Source organism: Cervus elaphus, chromosome 30 (assembly GCF_910594005.1).
Source record: "Cervus elaphus chromosome 30, mCerEla1.1, whole genome shotgun sequence".
Taxonomy (NCBI): domain Eukaryota; kingdom Metazoa; phylum Chordata; class Mammalia; order Artiodactyla; family Cervidae; genus Cervus; species Cervus elaphus.
Genome location: NC_057844.1, coordinates 67,941,817 through 67,961,311, shown reverse-complemented (window position 1 = coordinate 67,961,311; position 19,495 = coordinate 67,941,817). Strand labels below are relative to the sequence as shown.

Below are 19,495 nucleotides of genomic sequence, written 5' to 3'. Positions count from 1 at the left end.
CTGCAATGGGTATTCATTGTGGCACACACGTTCTTCATTGTGGCATGCAAGCTTTCTTTAGTTGCCATGCATGGGCTTCCATTATTTTAGATCACAGGCTCTAGAGCTCATGGGCTCAGTAGTTGCAGCACATGGGCTCTCTAGTTGGGGTACACAGGATTAGTTGCCCTGTGACATGTAGGATCCTAGTTCACCATTCAGGGATCAAGCCTAGGTCCCCTGCATTGGAAGGCAGATTCTTAACCACTGGATGAGCAGGGTAGTCCCAATTCAAAAGCATTTTTAAATTTAATTCTCTTTGAGAGTTTTTACCACACTGAATTTTGGTGAGCTATCTGTGTGCTGTCTCCAACTTAGATGAGTAACCTAAGAGCCAGGATAGAGTCAGTACATCCCCTACGCTGAACCAGAGCCAGACATAGGACAGGGGCAAGATGAGTAAGAGGAGCAGACAGTCTGCCATCTCCTCCATCCTGGGATTCTTCCTGCACCTGCGCCAGGAGTCTCTGCGTGGGTCACAGAACACCTGGTACTGCACCGCCCTTGTGCCCACAGGACTTGCTTAGCCACGTGTCTCTGAATGGTCTTGACTTCTGCTCTGGGAATCTAATCCAGGTTTTTAAAACTACCTGCTCAATGCTTTTTCTGGCATTTGGAGGTCACTGTGGCATGAGACACTCACATCACCTTGTAAAACCTAACTGTGCCCTTAGTGATCATTCTCTTTGAGTGACTTCATGTGGGTTTGGGGTCTGGTGTCCCTTCACTGACCATTCATTTCCCACCATCTTCTCTAAGAGGACATTGACCACAAGCACCAGAGTTAGGCACCTGCCCATCAGGGAATAGGTGGGCTGCAGGCTGCCAGGCAGGGAGGACCCTTACGGTTCTTATTTCCACCATGAATGAGGCTGTAACCTGCTGCTGTCAGAGGCAGATAGTGAGCCTGTGACCTCTGTCTGGGGTGAGTGATAACTTGTGCTATATCAGCAGGAAATACTGACATCACTCTGTTACTTGTACATCTCCTAGAAAAGACCTGTTAGTAAAATCTGGACATTTAGGGGAAGTTAAGGTCACTTATCGGAGAAGGCAATGGCACCCCACTCCAGTATTCTTGCCTGGAAAATCCCATGGACGGAAGAACCTGGTAGGCTGCAGTCCATGCGGTCGTGAAGAGCCGGACATGACTGAGCGACTTCACTTTCACTTTTCACTTTCATGTATTGGAGAAGGAAATGGCAACCCACTCCAGTGTTCTTGCCTGGAGAATCCCAGGGACTGGGGAGCCTGGTGGGCTGCTGTCTATGGGGTCACACAGAGTCAGACACAACTGAAGTGACTTAGCAGTAGCAAGGTCATTTATCTTGCAGGAAGCCTCAGAAATTATATGAAATGATGGGGAAAGAATCAAAGGGGAGAAACTCCAAATTATTTTCAGGTTTTTGCTCCTTAGTCTGGCATCCAAATGCCTGTCTGGGTGACAGTTCAGTCATTATCAACAGGCTCCACAGGGGTGGAGGGGCTGTAGGGGGGCAGGATATAAATGGGCAAAGACACAGAACTCCTCTTGTGCTTCATATCCCTGGATCTATCTTATAAGAAAGGAAGGAGCAGGCTTCCTCCTCTGAGACACTGGAGCTCAGGGAGGGTGGGAAGCCCTGGGCTGGGGGAGGACAGCCTGGGCTGGGTCCTAGCTGACCATCCACTCAGCCCTGCAGTTCTTTCTACTTGGGACATCTGATCAGGAACCCTAATTGTTAGGAACCCTCAACTGTAATATAGCTGTAAGGAAAAAACCTTCTTTGAAACAGGACATGATATAACATTTCCCTTTGTATCTAATTCAGGCAAAGAGCCTAAAGTGGTTCAATGGTGTTTCTGACCTTCCAAGGACATGTCTGTGATCTTACTTTAGCATCCACACTGTTCTCTCTCTTCATTCTATTGCATGCCAAGTTACTTCAATCATGTCTGACTCTGCAATCCTATAGACTGTAGTTCACCAGGCTTCTCTGTCCATGGGATTCTCCAGGCAAGAATATTGGAATGGATTGCTGTGCCCTCCTCCAGGGGATCTTCCTGACCCAAGGATCAACTCAGCATCTCTTTAGTCTCCTGCATTGGTAGGTGAGTTCTTTACCACTAGCACCACCTGGGAAGCCCTTATTCTATTGAGTAACATTTAATAGTATTTATTTTAGCTTTAACTTTACACTTTTAAAATAGCAATATAAACTTTTAACAGCACTTTTAAGACTGAGCTCACGCTCCAAATAACAAAGTCTAGGAACTCTCTTCAGGCCTTTTCTGCATTCCCAACAGGTGTCCCAACCAGACCCCAGAACTCAATTATTCTGGAAGCAGGGGGCTCACGGCAATGACACAGGTGAATTCCAGGCCCATCACACTGTCTGGAGGATATCAAGAGTCCAGCTCCAGAGAACAAAGAAAACTCACTAGAACCAGGCTGTGATTTCCAGAGCAAATGTGACGTCAACACTATTCATCACAGACAAGGCTTCTGAGTAGGAAGTAGATGTGCCTGTTCCCCCAGGGAGACTCCTGGAATGAACTCTTCAGCATGGCCTCCCTCACCTGCTTCCCTCACCAGGAGATCAAAGTGCAGCTGATTCTCTCCAGCAGGGATGGAGGATGTGGTCAACTTTAGAAACCAGGTGTCATCTCAGCCTTCAACACCAGGGAACCAAACACCCCATCACCTACCTCACCTCATGCCCAAGAGTTACAGTGGGACAGAAGGAATGCTGACCTGTGAAAATCTATCCTGTTTCTTTCAAACCCCACTAGGGGTGAGCAGGTTGCCAGAATGAGGGAACTGGAGGGTGTCTGCAAAGAAAATTAACTAGTACATAAGGAGAGGGGATGTCAAGGCTCTGGTCTTACCTTGCCCAACATAACACCCTTTTTCCCACAAAGACCAAGCTCACAATCCTGAAGCACACTATATAACAGACATGATATCAGTCAGAAGTCATAGACACATGTAACCCTACAGTTTACAAGACATACGGCTGTGTTTCCACAACCCTGAGGACACTTGGGGACACATTCCACCTGGACTGCAGATCTTCCCTGGGGTAGGGGGTGGTGCAGGGAACCACATGAAAAGACCCCAGGGTGGCAGCCGTGCTGCAGGTTATCATTCACCTATGTGAGAACTGCCAGTTGTTTATGTTCTTAGTTCCTTCACATTTGGACTTCCCTGGTGGCTCTGTGGATGAAAATATGCTTTCAGTGCAGGAGACAAGGGCTCAGTCCCTGATCTTGGAAGATTCCATATGCCAAAGAGCAACTAAACCCATGCACAATTATTACTGAGACTGTGCTCTAGAGCCTGAGAGCCACAAGTACTGAGCTCACAAGCTGAAAGCCCAAGCCCCATAGAGCCTGTGGCCCCTCAACAACAGAAGCCATCACAGTGAGAAGCCCACATACCACAACTAGAGAAAAGCCCGCATAGCAATGAAGACTTAGCACAGCCAAAAACAAATAAATAAAAAAATTTAAATACCCTTATGTTCAAAGTTCTGGTGCCTTTGGTAGTCACTAGCAACTACTTTGGGGCTTCCCTGGTAGCTCAGCTGATAAAGAATCTGCCTGCAATGCAAGAGACCGTGGTTTAATTCTTGGGTTGTGAAGATCCCCTCGAGAAGGGATAGGCTACTCACTCCAATATTCCTGGGCTTCTCTGGTGGCTCAGATGGTAAAGAATCCACCTGCAAGGCAGGAAACCTTGGTTCAGTCCCTGGGTTGGGAAAATCCCCTGCAGGAGGGCATAGCAACACACTCCAGTATTCTTGACTGGAATCCCCATGGATAGAGGAGCCTGGTGGCTACAGTTCATGGGGTCACAAAGAGTCAATATGACTGAGCAACTAAGCACAGCACAGCAAGTATCTAACAAGCTTCAATTCAAGAAATCCTGAGAGCCCCAGAGGGCAGGTATTAGTTTACCTGTATCAGAGGGAAAACAAAACTGAGGAATAAAGAGTACTTCCTTCCCAAGATTAAGTAAATTAACTCATCTAAGTGGTAGAGCTGAGTGTCAGACCCAATTCTGTCTTATTTCCAAGGCTGTGCTTTTAATCACAACAGCAATGTCTCAGGGGAAGAATAATCATGTTTAAGGATGTCCGTGCATGACTAAATGCACTTTTCTCCAGACTTTGTTTACCTTCAGAAAACCCTCAAATCTCACTTAACTAACATCCAACAGCCTTAGCCATTACCATACATCATACTAAGCACCTTGGGTTGAATAAAGTCCCAGGGAATCCAGCATTAGAATGCCTTAAAACAGCAGACTTGAGGATCCATGATCTGAATATATGTGGCACATGTGCTAAACCTCCCTCAGCTATGTCCCTGGCAGACATTGCTAGTTGATCATGGAATCCTTACAGATAGGATTTGATACAGATTCATAATTCCGGCACTGCCAAATGAATAGGTTTGGCTAGAGAAATGCAACCAAATGCCATCCTGGTTTTGCATTTTGGTTATGCTTAGTTGTATAATAGTGAAAAATTATTATGATCAGCTGTACATTTGTCACTAAGAGGACAAAAGTCAACATAATGCTCCAGAAAGGTAGGCAGTTGGATCTGAATATAAACCTCAGGATTTTAGCAGTTTTTCAGGGCACAGGAATGAAGTAGGTTTATGCCTTCTGGTTATAGCAATCAGATGTCTTTTTGCTGGTGGCTCCAGCAGTGGCCTTAAGATATACTATTAGTTACTCTATAGAGAAAAAAGTGGTATTATTTATGGCACAGACCCACAACCTGGAGAGAGAACATAAACAGTTCTAATCAACAGGCCATCTCACTTGGTTACCTGCGGTGTGGCAGAGGGGTATCTGGATGATTGAATTTACTGTCTAACATTGTTGCAGCCTACTAGGTTTCAAAAAATCCAAATACTCCACAGGGATGGGGCCAAAAAGTTCCCAGCCTCTCCAGGTGAAATCCTGTACTGCTTTTTGAAAAAGGCCTCAGGAGGTGCCCTTCTCTCCACTTCCATGTGAATGGGAAGTGGCCCATGCTCAAGGCATAAATCTTTGAAAAACATTCCTTCTGGAACAATCCTTCTTTGAATGGAACAACCTGCTTTGAACAAGACTGTTGAATGACTCCATTTCATGACTGACTTCAAATCATAAAATGATTGAAGCCCTGTCGACACAAAAGACTGTATGGAGCTCATAACTCCTATTCTGTTTTCCCAGGTCCTACCAACCTACCAAATCACATCAGCAAAATATTACACATGTCTGGACTCTTCTGCTCCATAATCTAATCAAACACCTCACAAAACCCAGACCTCATGGGAGTTTAGCTGGTTCTCTTGACTGAAAATTTTTTTTCTATAGCATTTATGACACCAACTGTACTTTATGCAAATACATAGGATGAATGCCTCTCGAGAGTTTATCATTAAAAATGAAACACACATTTCACCACCAAAAACTCCTTTGTCTTGATTAACTTAGATTTTTCCACTTAGTAGATACAGAGAATAAAGAGACTCAATATGTTTCTCTTCTTGGCTTGGTTTCTAGAAAGTTAAGTTGGTATTAACTTGCATTAACTATCCATAGTTAAGGTTTCTGACACAAACATCTTCCTTTATTTTCTGTCCTTATACCTTCTTTAAAAATATTTAATAATTCTACTTTATTATAATTTTTTGTTTTAATATTGATGAAATGTCTGTGCATTGATGATAAGTTCTGAATTATTTCATCCTCTGTGATTACCTGAAAAATAGAATGATTAATCATAAAATAATGTTCCCCATTGTCAGGGAGTGTTTAACAGTAGGATTCCTGTGTGCTGTTTCCTATCTCTCTTAAGCCCTCTGTTCCTTATCAGTCCATGTTGGGCAAGCCTCTCCCAGGACAGATCAAAGAGATGGGATGCTTGCATAGGATTTCCTTCATTAGCTTTTCCATTTGGTGAAAGAGATTATTTACAACCTCCTTTTGATATGGATCACCTTTTGGCCTTATGGCCTCTATTGCTTCCTGCTTCCTTGGTAACTTGTAAAGTCTGGTCTCTTGATCTTTATTTGAAGAAGCTACCTTGTATTACGGTATATATACTCTTACAAAATTCAATAAAGCACCCTTGTTTCATCAGAGCTTGGGTCCCCATATCTCTCTCTCTCTCTCTCTCTCTCTCTCTCTCTCTATTTCTGGCTGATTCCCTGGAGTGCGAAGGCCGGCTGCGTAACCCAGGGAATACGAGCCTCTTTCCTTCTTTCACTTTCTTATCGTTGACTCTGGACCACCAGGTTCTGGTCCATTAAAGGACCTCAACACCCCATTATTCTAAAACCAGGAAGCTGAATGGGGTGATAAACTAAAAGTCTACTAAATAGATCCTCCTCCTGGGTCCTCCTGAGGGGATTATTTCCAGCATCATTTATATGAACAGTCTTGGGGAGGGGTGACCACAGTGTGACATCATCTCAAATACTGATGATGATAAAGAGCAAACCTGGAAATAAGAGGGCTTATCTTTTCAATACATTTAACAACTACAACTTACTTACCATCTTAGGAGTATGTGAAAGAATGTATTTTCTAAAAACATCACCTCTGACATATGAGTACATTTCCTGATGCTTCCTTTCCTTTTCTTAATATTTTCCTTTCCTTGTCATTTCTAGTAACTTCAAGGGAAGAGAAATTCCCTATTTTCCTTCTACAATAGTACCAACATGAAGGAACATATTATTTTTTGGAAAACTGTTTACTGGGTGGCTCTTCTGTGTTAGGAAGTATGTCATGAATAAGACAGAAATGGCCCCTGTCCACATTTGTCCTTGTGCTAAAATGCAAACCTGCAGCTGATCTGCCACTAGCTCAACTTGGCTTAAGGGTCACACTTACTCACGGGGCCCATAATATACAATTACCTAATGCTGACTTAGGGAGAAATTCCAAAAGATATATTCTGCAGGATTTCAGGGATGTGGTTAATTATGGTGTAAATGCAGCCAACCTGCATTGCCATCCCAGCCTGAGAGTCCCAGTACTCACTTGAAGATTCCAGGCGTTTCACATCTCGTGATGTCTCTAAGAAATACCGCCGAAGAAAAAAGAAAATGATGCCAAGGGGAATCACAGGTATAGCAATCCAAGGAATCACCACCACTACCACACCCACCATACCAATCACTTGTAGAGATGTCTGGAAGAGTGAAAAATAGATAAAGGGGCCTCTTTATCAAGGATTCTTTTCAAAAATAAACTTTAATAGACTATTTTGTTAGGAAAGATTATCTTTTCCTGAAAGATGTGTTGAAATAGTAGAGAAAGTTTTGCCACCCAAACAAATAAAATAATAGGTGGTTCTAATGATATTTATTGCAAGATTATGTGCGTGTACTCAGTCGCTTAGTCGTGTCTGACTCTTTGCAATTGCATGGACCGCAGCCCTCCAGGCACCTCTGTCCACGGAATTTTCCAGGCAAGAACACTGGAGTGGGTTTCCATTTCCTCCTCCAGGGGATCTTCCCGACCCAAGAATCAAATCCATGCCTTCTGCATCTCCTACATTGCCAGGTGAATTCTTTACCACTAGCCACCTGGGAAGCTCTATTACGTGATTACTGTGTGCCAAAAACCTCAAGAACCTTCTAGGTATTAGCTCTTTTAATACACTTAGTAGCCTATAAGGTAGGAATTACTAATTTTAATAGATGAGAGAATATTTGAGGTTTAGAGAGACTAGGACTTGAACCCTAAACTATCATGAGTCAGTAGGTATTACTAGAGATGAATGAGCAGGCATCACAGATGGGGAAACCAGAAGCCTCAGTTACACAGGTAAGGATAAAGAAGTGGTTAATTACAAAGTTAGTGTCCAGTAAAGAAGGAAAAGATGCAAATGTGACCTTTGGAAGTGGAAAATTTTCTTTCCTGGTTTTCTGTCCATAGTTAACATTTACTGAGTGCTGACTCTGTACAGGGCTACACATTTAATACTTGACATGTATTAGTTTATTACTCCTCACAATAGCCCAATCAAGTAATAGTATTATCTCATTTTACAGATGGAAACACTGAGGCACAGGGAAAGGAAAAGGAGATTGATGGAAACTGCAAAGCCTGAGCCATGGAGCAAGAGAGTCTACATCATGAGCCATTAGGACATACTTAAGCTTGTTCCCAACATACCACCAACTATTTGTTGTCCAGGAAAATTATTTTTATTTATTTGAGCGTCCTAATTTATCTTAAATTTTTCTTCTAAATACCTTATTTAAGGAATTTCAGAGTTCATCAGCATGCCCAATAAAAAACAGACAAAAGAAGAGAAATGTGATAAAACCAATTTTTGGTATTTCCTAGAAATCTGGGGAAGAAGTTTGATAATAAACAACTTATAAAGCATGAAGAGTTTTTTTTTTTTAATTTTATCCTCTGGATATACATTAAATTTTTTATCATTATGATAAAAATGACTATTTTAAGGAGTAGTGATTATAACAACAGGGGGTGCCATTTACCAGGTGTTTACTCTATGCACAGCACTGTGGTAAGAGTTCCATAACCATTCACTTAAGCATCACATCATTCCATGAGGTGATTTTATCTTGGGAAATGATCTTAGTCTAAAAACACAGCAGGTAGAATAGAAGCCCAAATCATTGATTGATGCTGATTTAGATATCCATATTTATCAGAAAAAGTATGATACCCTGGTGAAAAGTTTCAAGTGATAGGAATGCAACCAGCACTTAGTATCTATGGGTAGTATCTATATTAGTATCTAGCCTGCTATGAGAGGGGGTTGAAAGTTGAGGACATTCACAGAGTTTGGGCCAACGCCTCCAGAGTTTATGATCTCAGATGGATGCAATTCCATGGTGATCTGCACAAGGCACTGGGGAAACACAGGGAAGAACATGTGAATCCTTTATTGAAACTTTGAAGAAGAGACTGACAACTGAATTTCACAGGCTAGAGAAACAGAGAATGACATGAATAATCTGGGGTAGCAATCACAATTCCTGGAAGTTTTGACCAAAAGGGAGCCGGGCTGGGAAGGTCAAATGGCTTGTCCAAGTTAGCACCAGGTGTTCTTTGTCCTCTTAGAACAAGCACCCCATGTTCACCAACTCAGGGCCTCCACACTTTGTTGCCCAGGGAAACTGTTCCCAGCATGTCTTTGGCAGATGCATTAGCAGAGTAATGCCTATATCAGAGACTTGGGTTATCATTTCACAGCTCTTCCATATAAGTTTTCTCAGATGATCTTCACAACCATTTGTGAAAGAGAAAAGCAAGAACTTTCATTTCCATTTACAGGTAAGAAAATGGTAAGCTAGGAGGGTAAGCGGTTGTCCTAAGTTTTCCCAGGAAGATACTGCATGTCATGAAGAAAGACAGGAAGAATCTGTACCCTGGGAATCTCAGAGACACAGTTGTATGCAGGGGAGCCTGAAAGGAGAAGGAAATGTCCAGAACTGTGACTGTGTCCAGGAACTCTTGTGAATCAAACTGCATTATTTGGATGGAGACATGTGCTTTTCCTGTTTCTCCCCGTGAAAAGCATGGAATATGAAGGAACAAAATTCAACCATAAATGGAGAAATATAGGCCTGTCTAACCTCCTTTCTATTATATTTTCAGTTGAACAATTTCTTACAGCCATAGGATTAACTAATGCATCCCACCTTGCTATACCCTTTTCTCATGGGGAGGGGTCCTTCCTTCTGTGTGTGATCTTAAGTCAAGTCACTAGGTTTGCCATCAGTAGTTGTCAGGAAAAAAGACCTGAAATGTCAATTATAAGAAATCCAAATTACAGTTTTTTAGTAGACTCACATTATTTTATTGGATAATATTCACCAGTTTCAATAGCCTGGCTTTCCCCAGGTGAGGGCCTTTTATAACCAACCCAGCATGGCAGATAACCTGTGAAGAAGACGCAAGATCAAAATGAAGGGCTCCACTTGAACTGTGCCAATACTTTTTCCTTGAGTTCCCATTAAAGACCTGTAACTGTTGCTCTCAAAATCTCCAAAATTAGGTCCTTCAGATTTCATGCTCCTTAATTCTGAAGCAACTCAAATAGGCTTTTTATAAGAGTTTTACTTCTATTTACAGGTCATACCCTAACCAGCCTTATAGTGGATATTGGACTTTCCTTGTAGTTCAGCTGTTAAAGAATCTGCCTGCAATGCAGGAGACCTGGGTTCGGTCCCTGGGTTGGGAAGATTCTCTGGAGAAGGGAAAGGCTACCCACTCCAGTATTCTAGCCTGGAGAATTCCATGAACTATATAGTCCATGGGGTCACAGAGAATTGGACACGACTGAGAAACGTTCACTTTCATAGTGGATATTACCTATTATATTATATTAACATATATACAATGCATGAGTTTAAATTTATTTATGCATATACATTTATGGATCTTCTATTGCCAGCTGTCTCAAACTGTTAACAGAAGCTGTAGGAGACAAAAGCAGTATCCAAGCAAAAAGTTAATACTCTGAAGAAGGAAACAGCAGATTTCTGTGTGCAGCAGAGATCCCTTCCTTGAAGCCAGTCTCATTTCTTTCTTCCACATTCTCATGAATTTCAAGGAGCCTAATCCTAGCTACACACACAATTCTCCCCATCTGATTGGATTTCAGGCCTATCTGATGGCCCAATTACCATGGCCAGTGCTTTTGTACTTCTGTCTCACCATGGCACAAAGACAATGATGTGTGTACAAGAAACATGTTGACACAGAAGAAGTGACCCAAGTCCTGATGCTCCAGGAAATAAGGGGAAATCATTATTTTGATATGCTTATTTCCCATTGGGAGCATACCAGTTGGGAATTCTATCAGAAATCATGAATCCACATGAATAAATAGAAGTAATTTTTTGGATGAATCTTTCACTTGAGAGTACATGGTGATTTTTCACAATTCAGAATAATTATTTAGTGTACAGAATATGATAACTACACCTAGAGGAGAAATTCCATTAGACTGATATTGTGCTGAGATGGAGTTTAGTGTTAACATTCTTGAATATTAATAGGGAGGGTAAGACTCTATACAAGCTGGAATCAAGATTGCAGGAGAAATATCAACAACCTCAGATATGCAGATGATACCACCCTAATGGCATAAAGAGAAAAGAAACTAAAGAGCCTCTTGATGAGTGTGAAAGAGGAGAGTGGAAAATATGTGTTGAAACTCAATATTCAAAAAACAACCATGGCATCCAGTCCTAACACTTCGTGGCAAATAGAAGGGGGAAAAGAGGAAGCAGTAACAAGACTTTTATTTTCTTGGGCTCCAAAATCACTGCAGACAGTGACCACAGCCATGAAATTAGAAGACGTTTGCTCCTTGGAAGAAAAGCTATGACTAACCTAGACAGCACATTAAAAAGCAAAGACATCACTTTGCCGACAAAGATCTATATAGTAAAATCTATGGTTTTCCCAGTAGTCATGTATGGATGTGAGATTTGTACCATAAAGCAGCCTGAGCACTGATGAATTGATGCCTTTGAATTGCAGCATTGGAGAAGGCTCTTGAGAGTCCCTTGGACTGCAAGGGGATCAAATTAGTCAATCTTAAAGGAAATCAACTCTGAATATTCATTGGAAGGACTGATGCTAAAGCTGAAACTCAAAAATTTTAGCCACCTAATGCAAAGAGCCAACTCATTGGGAAAGATCCTGATGTTGGGAAAGATTGAAGACAGAAGGAGAAGGGGGTGACAGAGGATGAGACGGTTGGAAGGCATCACCAACTCAATGGACATGAGCTTGAGCAAACTATGGGAGATAGTGAAGGACAAGGAAGCCTGGTGTGCGGCAGTCCATGGGGTTACAAAGAGTCAGACACAACTTAGCGAGTGAACAACAATGATTGTTTTTGTTCAAGTATTATTGGTCACCTTATTATTATCAATCTTTTGACTTCCCTGTGGCTCAGATGGTAAAGAGTCTGCCTACAATGCAGGAGACCCAGGTTCAATCCCTGGGTCAGGAAGATCTCCTGGAGAAGGAAATGGCAACCCACTCCAGTATTCTTGCCTGGAAAATCCCACGGATGGAGGAGCCTGGTAGGGCTACAGCCCATGTGGTCGCAAAGAGCTGGACATGACTGAGCGACTTCACTTTATTATTATCAATCTTTTCTTTGTAACACAGGCTTTATCAGAAAAAAAGATGCAGTAAATATTTGTCCTTTATGGTAATACAATGCATAATTTAGTTCATCTTGGCTATCTTTTCATGAGAGGTGCTTGTTTCTGTTATGAAATATGCTTACAGTAAAGGGAATCCACACCAGACACCTGGAAGGCAGAGGGAGAACCACTTACCCAGCATGTTGCTGCTTCAGACCAACCCTGACATGACAGCGTAGCCACTCCTGTCCCGGAGTTACTCATGTTAACTCCGCCTCCCAATCACAGCTGTACCTTTCTCTCACAAACATGGCATTTATTTAAGGTTAAAGGACACATCACCAGGCTAAAAGGTCCACCCTCAACCCCTGTGAAAAGGCCTTGAGAAACAGGCTCTCTGTTCTTCCCTGTGAGAACTCTGACAGGACTGATACATTACCTGGATGAACTTTTGAAATGATGAAGGCAGCGATTCATCCATTTGCCCAATATCTTTGGAGAAACGATTTAAAATTCTTCCTGTAAGAACAAGATATGAGAAATTAGTCTTTTACCCAGACAGGTCCTTTAAGACAAACAATTTATGATAAAATAACATAATATTTTAAATGCATATTTATTTAATATATTTCAGAATCATATGAAATAAGCTGATGTCAGTGGAAAAGAAGGAGAAAATAGGATAATACCTAAAAGGAAACCAAAATACCACCAAATAGAAGTGAGTGGGATTGAAATTAGCCCTTGGTTTTTAAAAGAATGGCAGGGGAGAGAGCGGGGAATCTTGTGGAAGGATTGATGGATTTTAGAATGTTCCCTCCTTTTAGATCCATCCCATCTAAGGCTTCATTCCAAGTGCTTCTTATCATTGATTTTGCCTTCTCAAAATCCACTAAAACAGTATATCCTAAATGCTGCATAATTAGAAGATGAGAATTTCTAATATCTACTGCTTTTAATGGTTTAATTTAAACAACCCTGAAGCTACACAAATACATATACACACACAATCAATTTTGGTATATCCAGGGAAATGTATTTATCTACCCTGGGAAATGTGTTTATCTATCCCTCTGAGCTTCATTTGTAATTGAAGCTTCAGGAAACCAGCCTGCAGGTGAGATGTGGGATCTCCATCTGCTCTTCCTGACCTCAGTCACAAATGACTTCCTCCCAAGGCCCTTCACATCAACCCACAACTGGCCGGTGAATGAGCAGTGGTTGGGGACTGAGTTTCCACTGCTGCTGGGATGTGAGGCTCTTCTGTTGTCCACAGGGTGTCTGGCTCACCAGAAGCACAGGGTGTGCCCACACCAGGAACTGGAGTCATTGGAGGCTTTCACCCTTGGCCAGGCCAGCATTACAGACTGGGCCTCAATTTTCCCTTCTCAGACTTAGGAAATACAACTGCAGAAACTGTCTTTTAGTGACACCTTTGGCAGATCTGGTGACAACTCTTCTGATATTCTAAGAATGCCTGCTTTAGAGGGTGATTCTCAGGATTAAATAGGCTCTTGTGGGTGAAAGAACCCAGTCACTATGCCAATTAAGTTACCAGGTGCTCAACAACCAAGGTGAGATAATGACTCTGACCTCCATGTTCTGCAACATCACGTCACTTGGGAAAGTCCACCAGGCACTGTAGGAGTGTCCACTTGGTAAAATGCAGATTCTGATTCAGGAGTGCTGGGGGAGCTAGAGAGTCTGCATTTCCTCCAAGCTGCCACATGACAGCCTTTCTGCTGTTTCCCACACCATGGTTCAAGGGGCAAGAGGTTGGGTTATTTAATCAGTTCTGCTTTAGGAACATTAAAATCAAATGGGTTATTTTTCAAATATTCTAGAGAATTTTGTGACCTACATAGTCTTTTTTTTTTTTTTTTAAGATTTATTTATTTATTTATTTAATATTTGGCTGTGCTGGATCTCCATTGCTGCACATGGGCTTTCTCTACTAGCAGCATGGTGGTTTCTCTTGTTGCTGAGCATGGGCTTTAGGCACACAGGATTCAGGAGTTGTGATGAATGGACTTAGCTGCCCTATGGCATGTAGAATCTTCCCAGACCAGGAATCAAACCAGTTATCCCTGCATTGTCAGGTGGATTCTTAACCACTAGACCACCAGGGAAGCGCTGCATGGTCATTTTTTAACTTCTCAAAGTAATAATACCAAAATAAGGAAAATGCATGTCAAAAATGTTAAAGATACAGTTTACATGCCTATGGTTTCATCAGTGGAAGAGTACAACTATTTAACATAGGCAGAATTTGGAAACACTGTAAATACAATTTGGCTTAAAAAGTGTTTAAAGCGATGATGGAATTTTTTTAAAGATGAAAAGGCTACCCAGAGATGAACAGTACATGAAAACCACCCCTTTACCTTTCACCAGATGTGGGTGACTTAAGGCCTGAGAGACTGAGGATTAGCAAAGTTTGTAGAATACAAGAAAAACAAAACCAATGAGAAAAACCCATCTCTCCACAAAGCAACTACAAAAAATGAACTAAATATCAAATATCATAAAAAAAACTAAACTCTTATTACCAATGAGCTGAGTGCAGAAAATGTGTGATCAGCAAGTTTAACAGTGACTTCTTGCACTAAGAAACATTAGAGAACAGACAGTGACAAACCCACAGCAAACATTATCTTCAATGGTGAAAAATTAAAAGCATTTCCCCTGAAGTCAGGAACAAGACAAGGATGCCCACTCTCACCACTACTATTCATATAGTTTTGGAAGTTTTAGCCACAGAAATCAGAGAAGAAAAAGAAAGAAAAGGAATCCAGATAGGAAAAGAAGAAATACAATTCTCACTGTTTGCAGATGACATGATCCTCTACATAGAAAACCCTAAAGACACCACCAGAAAATTACTAGAGCTAGTCAACGAATATAGTAAAGTTGCAGGATATAAAATAAACACACAGAAATCCCTTGCATTCCTATACACTAACAATGAGAAAACAGAAAGAGAAATTAAGGAAACAATTCCATTTACCACTGCAATGAAGAGAATAAAATACTTAGGAGTATATCTACCTAAAGAAACAAAAGACCTATACATAGAAAATTATAAAACACTGATGAAAGAAATCAAAGAGGACACAAACAGATGGAGAAATATACCATGTTCATGGATCAGAAGACTCAATATAGTGAAAATGAGTATACTACCCAAAGCAGTCTATAGATTCAATGCAATCCCTGTTAAGCTACCAATGGTATTTTTCACAGAACTAGAACAAATAATTTCACAAATTGTATGGAAATACAAAAAACCTTGAATAGCTAAAGCAATCTTGAGAAAGAAGAATGGAACTGGAGGAATCAACCTGCCTGACTTCAGTCTATACTACAAAGCAACAGTCATCAAGACAGTGTGGTACTGGCACAAAGACAGAAATATAGACCAATGGAACAGAATAGAAAGCCCAGAGATAAATCCACACGCCTATGGACACCTTATCTTTGACAAAGGAGGCAAGGATATACAATGGAGAAAAGACAATCTCTTCAACAAGTTGTGCTGTGAAAAGTGGTCAACCACTTGTAAAAGAATAAAACTAGAACACTTTCTAACACCATACACAAAAATAAACTCAAAATGGATTAAAGATCTAAATGTAAGACCAGAAACTATAAAACTCCTTGAGGAAATCATAGGCAAAGCACTCTCTGATGTAAATCATAGCAGGATCCTCTATGACCCACCTCCTAGAGTAATGGAAATAAAAGCAAAGATAAACAACTGGGACCTAATTAAATTTAAAAGCTTTTGCACAACAAAGGAAACTATAAGCAAGGTGAAAAGAGAGCCTTCAGAATGAGAGAGAATAATAGCAAATGAAGCAATGGACAGAGAATTAGTCTCAAAAATATACAAGAAGATGCTCAACATCACTCATTATCAGAGAAATGCAAATCACAACGAGGTACCATTACATGCCAGTCAGGATGGCTGCTATCCAAAAGTCTAAAGCAATAAATGCTGGAGAGGGTGTGGAGAAAAGGGAACCCTCTTATACTGCTGGTGGGAATGCAAACTAGTACAGCCACTATGGAGAACAGTGCGGAGATTCCTTAAAAAACTGGAAATAAAACTGCCATATGATCCAGCAATCCCACTCCTGGGCATACACACCAAGGAAACTAGATTTGAAAGAGACACGTGCACCTCAATCTTCATCACAGCACTGTTTATAATTGCCAGGACATGGAAGCAACATAGATGCCCATCAGCAGACGAATGGATAAGGGAGCTATGGTACATATACACAATGAAATATTATTCAGCCATTAAAAAGAATTCATTTGAATCAGTTCTAATGAGATGGATGAAACTGGAGCCCATTATACAGAGTGAAGTAAACCAGAAAGATAAAGACCAATAGAGTATACTAATGCATATATATGGAATTTAAAAAGATGGTAATGATAACCCTATATGCAAAACAGAAAAAGAGACACAGATGTACAGAACAGACTTTGGGACTCTGTGGGAGAAGGCAAGGGTGGGATGTTCTGAGAGAATAGCATTGAAACAAGTATACTATCAAGGGTGAAACAGATCACCAGCCCAGGCTGGATGCATGAGACAAGTGCTCAGGGCCAGTGCACTGGGAAGACCCAGAGGGATGGGATGGGGAGGGAGGCGGGAGGGGGGATCGGGATGGGGAAAACATGTAAATCCATGGCTGATTCATGTCAATGTATGGCAAAAGCCACTACAATATTGTAAAGTAATTAGCTTTCAACTAATAAAAATAAATGAAAAAATAACAAAAAATAACAACAACTATATATATATATACCTACACACACAAGCAACTCCTGCAGCTCAATTCCAGAAAAATAAATGACCCAATCAAAAAGTGGGCCAAAGAACTAAACAGACATTTCTCCAAAAAAGACATACAGATGGCTAACAAACACATGAAAAGGTGCTCAACATCACTCATTATCAGAGAAATGCAAATCAAAACCACAACGAGGTACCACTTCACGCCAGTCAGAATGGCTGCTTTCAAAAAGTCTACAAACAATAAACGCTGCAGAGGGTGTAGAGAAAAAGGAACCCTCTTACACTGTTGGTGGGAATTCAAACTAGTACAACAACTATGGATAACACTATGGAGATTTCCCTTAGAAACTGGAAACAGAACTGTGATATGACCCAGCAATCCCACTGCTGTGCATACACACCAAGGAAACAAGAATTGAAAGAGATACGTGTACCCAAGTATTCATTCTAGCACTGTTTCCAATAGCCAGAACAAGGAAGCAACCTAGATGTCCATCGGCAGACGAATGGATAAGAAAGCTGTGGTATATATACACAATGGAATATTTCTCAGCTATTAAAAAGAATACATTTGAATCAGTTCTAATGAGGTGGATGAAACTGGAGCCTATTATACAGAACAAAGTAAGTCAGAAAGAAAAACACCAATACAGTATATTAACACAAACATATGGAATTTAGAAAGATGGTAACAATGACCCTATATGCGAGACAGCAGAGACACAGATGTAAAGAACAGACTTTTGGACTCTGTGGGAGAAGGCGAGGGTGGGATGATTTGAGAGAATAGCATTGAAACATGTATATTATCATGTGTGAAATAGATCGCCAATCCAGGTTCCATGCATGAGGCAGGGTGCTCAGGGCTGGTGCGCTGGGGTGACCCTGAGGGATGGGATGGGGAGGGAGGTGGGAGGGTGGATCAGGATGGGGAACACACATACACCCATGGCTGATTTGTGTGAATGAATGACAAAACCCCCACAATATTGTAACTAGCCTCTAATTAAAAATATATATATTTTTAAGAAGATAAAAAGAGAGAGAGAGAACAGATAGCTTTTCAAAATATTTATTTCCTCTGGCTTTGAGATAGGCTGTTGTAATCAGAGCTGTAATTCCAATTTCATGGCCTTGCAGTATTAAAGTTCTCTCAAAGGTCTCCACGTGAAAGCCTTATGATAGACTCCCTTCACACACATGCTATGACTATTCATCTGAATGACACAGGATACATGGCCCCTACTGGAATATCTCCAGGAATACAGAGGGAAAAAGGATTCACAGTAAACAAGGGGAACCCAATCCATTTTCAGACTATTCTGTTAGGACTTTCTCACATTAAACTGAATCTTGTCTTCCTGGAAGATCCAAACTCTGATGCTTATTCTCTCCTTATAAGCACACAAACTGAATCTAATTTCTGTCAATATTACAGTCTTTCAAATACTTGAAAGAAGTGAATCATATCCTTTCCAGCCACTACTCCTTGGTGCCTCAATGATCGCTAATAAGGCATGGTCCTATCCTGGCCGCTGCCTCTTGACCAGACTCAGATGGCCAGTCCTAGTTAATGTCTTGTGCCCAGGAGTAAAATCACCACCTCCCTCATCCTGCATAATCAGTCACAAAGCTGACAAACACGGTAAATTCTGGAGGCCAGATCATATTTTGGATATGGGTATAATGAAAATCCACATCACTCCCATCTACAGCACAGGTAAATTTAAGGGAACAATTGAGTAATACATATAAACAACTCTAAAAGTACATCCCTTCTCACCTAGAAATTCCATTTCTAGGAATGTATCCCAGGAGTTAAAAAGTGCGTCAGAGATGTACAATGTGGCATATTTGGAGAGTCAGAAGCAGAAAACAACCTGAACAAGTCTGAAATAAGCCTACAATATATATGTACAATTTAAATTTTCTGTGGTGTTTTTCTACAATGACTATCTTTACTTGTATGAAAAGGTAAAGTCGTGGGGAGAGCAAGAGAAAGACTGGGGGAAAGAGAGAAGGGAAATCAAGTGTTAAGGAGAGGAGGGAGGTAGTAGAAAGAGTGGAGGAAGAGAGGGGAGGAAGGTAGCCTCCTTGAAGTCCATGGTATCTGAGAACCAATAAGGGACCTCTTAACTGCTATGGTCCACATTTTTCTATTTTGTTCATGAGACAGAATACCATGAAAGATGTTACTGAACTTCTCATCAAATCCAAATTCACAATGATCATATTTTATGTTGTCTCTGAGTCTGGCTTCTTTTGTTCAGCCTAAGGTTTTTGAGGTTCACCTGTGAGGTAGCATGTGTCTTTTTAAGCCCCATTTTTTTTTCTTACCATTTTTTTTTCCTTAGGCACCAGCAATAACAGACCACATATCAGGCCATGTCACACCTGACCTTGAGGGTAAGTAAGAGCAGATGAGTTCTGTGAAATCTTCAATGTTGTGACCTTCTTTAGATGTGTCTGTGGTTAGCTTCACTGATAGTCCTAGAATCTAACTGTTTT

The 19,495-nt window shown here is 41.1% G+C and overlaps 1 protein-coding gene across 1 annotated transcript in view; it reads right to left on the bottom strand.

The window, feature by feature from the left end:
- LOC122687098 (ATP-binding cassette sub-family C member 4-like) overlaps nucleotides 1-19,495 on the bottom strand; it is a 324,734-nt gene that overhangs the window by 75,526 nt on the left and 229,713 nt on the right. The window contains exons 20-21 of the mRNA XM_043892538.1: nucleotides 12,617-12,696; nucleotides 7,070-7,220 (exon numbers count right to left, since the gene is read on the bottom strand). Of these exons, the coding sequence (XP_043748473.1) occupies nucleotides 7,070-7,220; nucleotides 12,617-12,696 (231 nt within the window). The remainder of the gene's footprint in view (nucleotides 1-7,069; nucleotides 7,221-12,616; nucleotides 12,697-19,495) is intronic.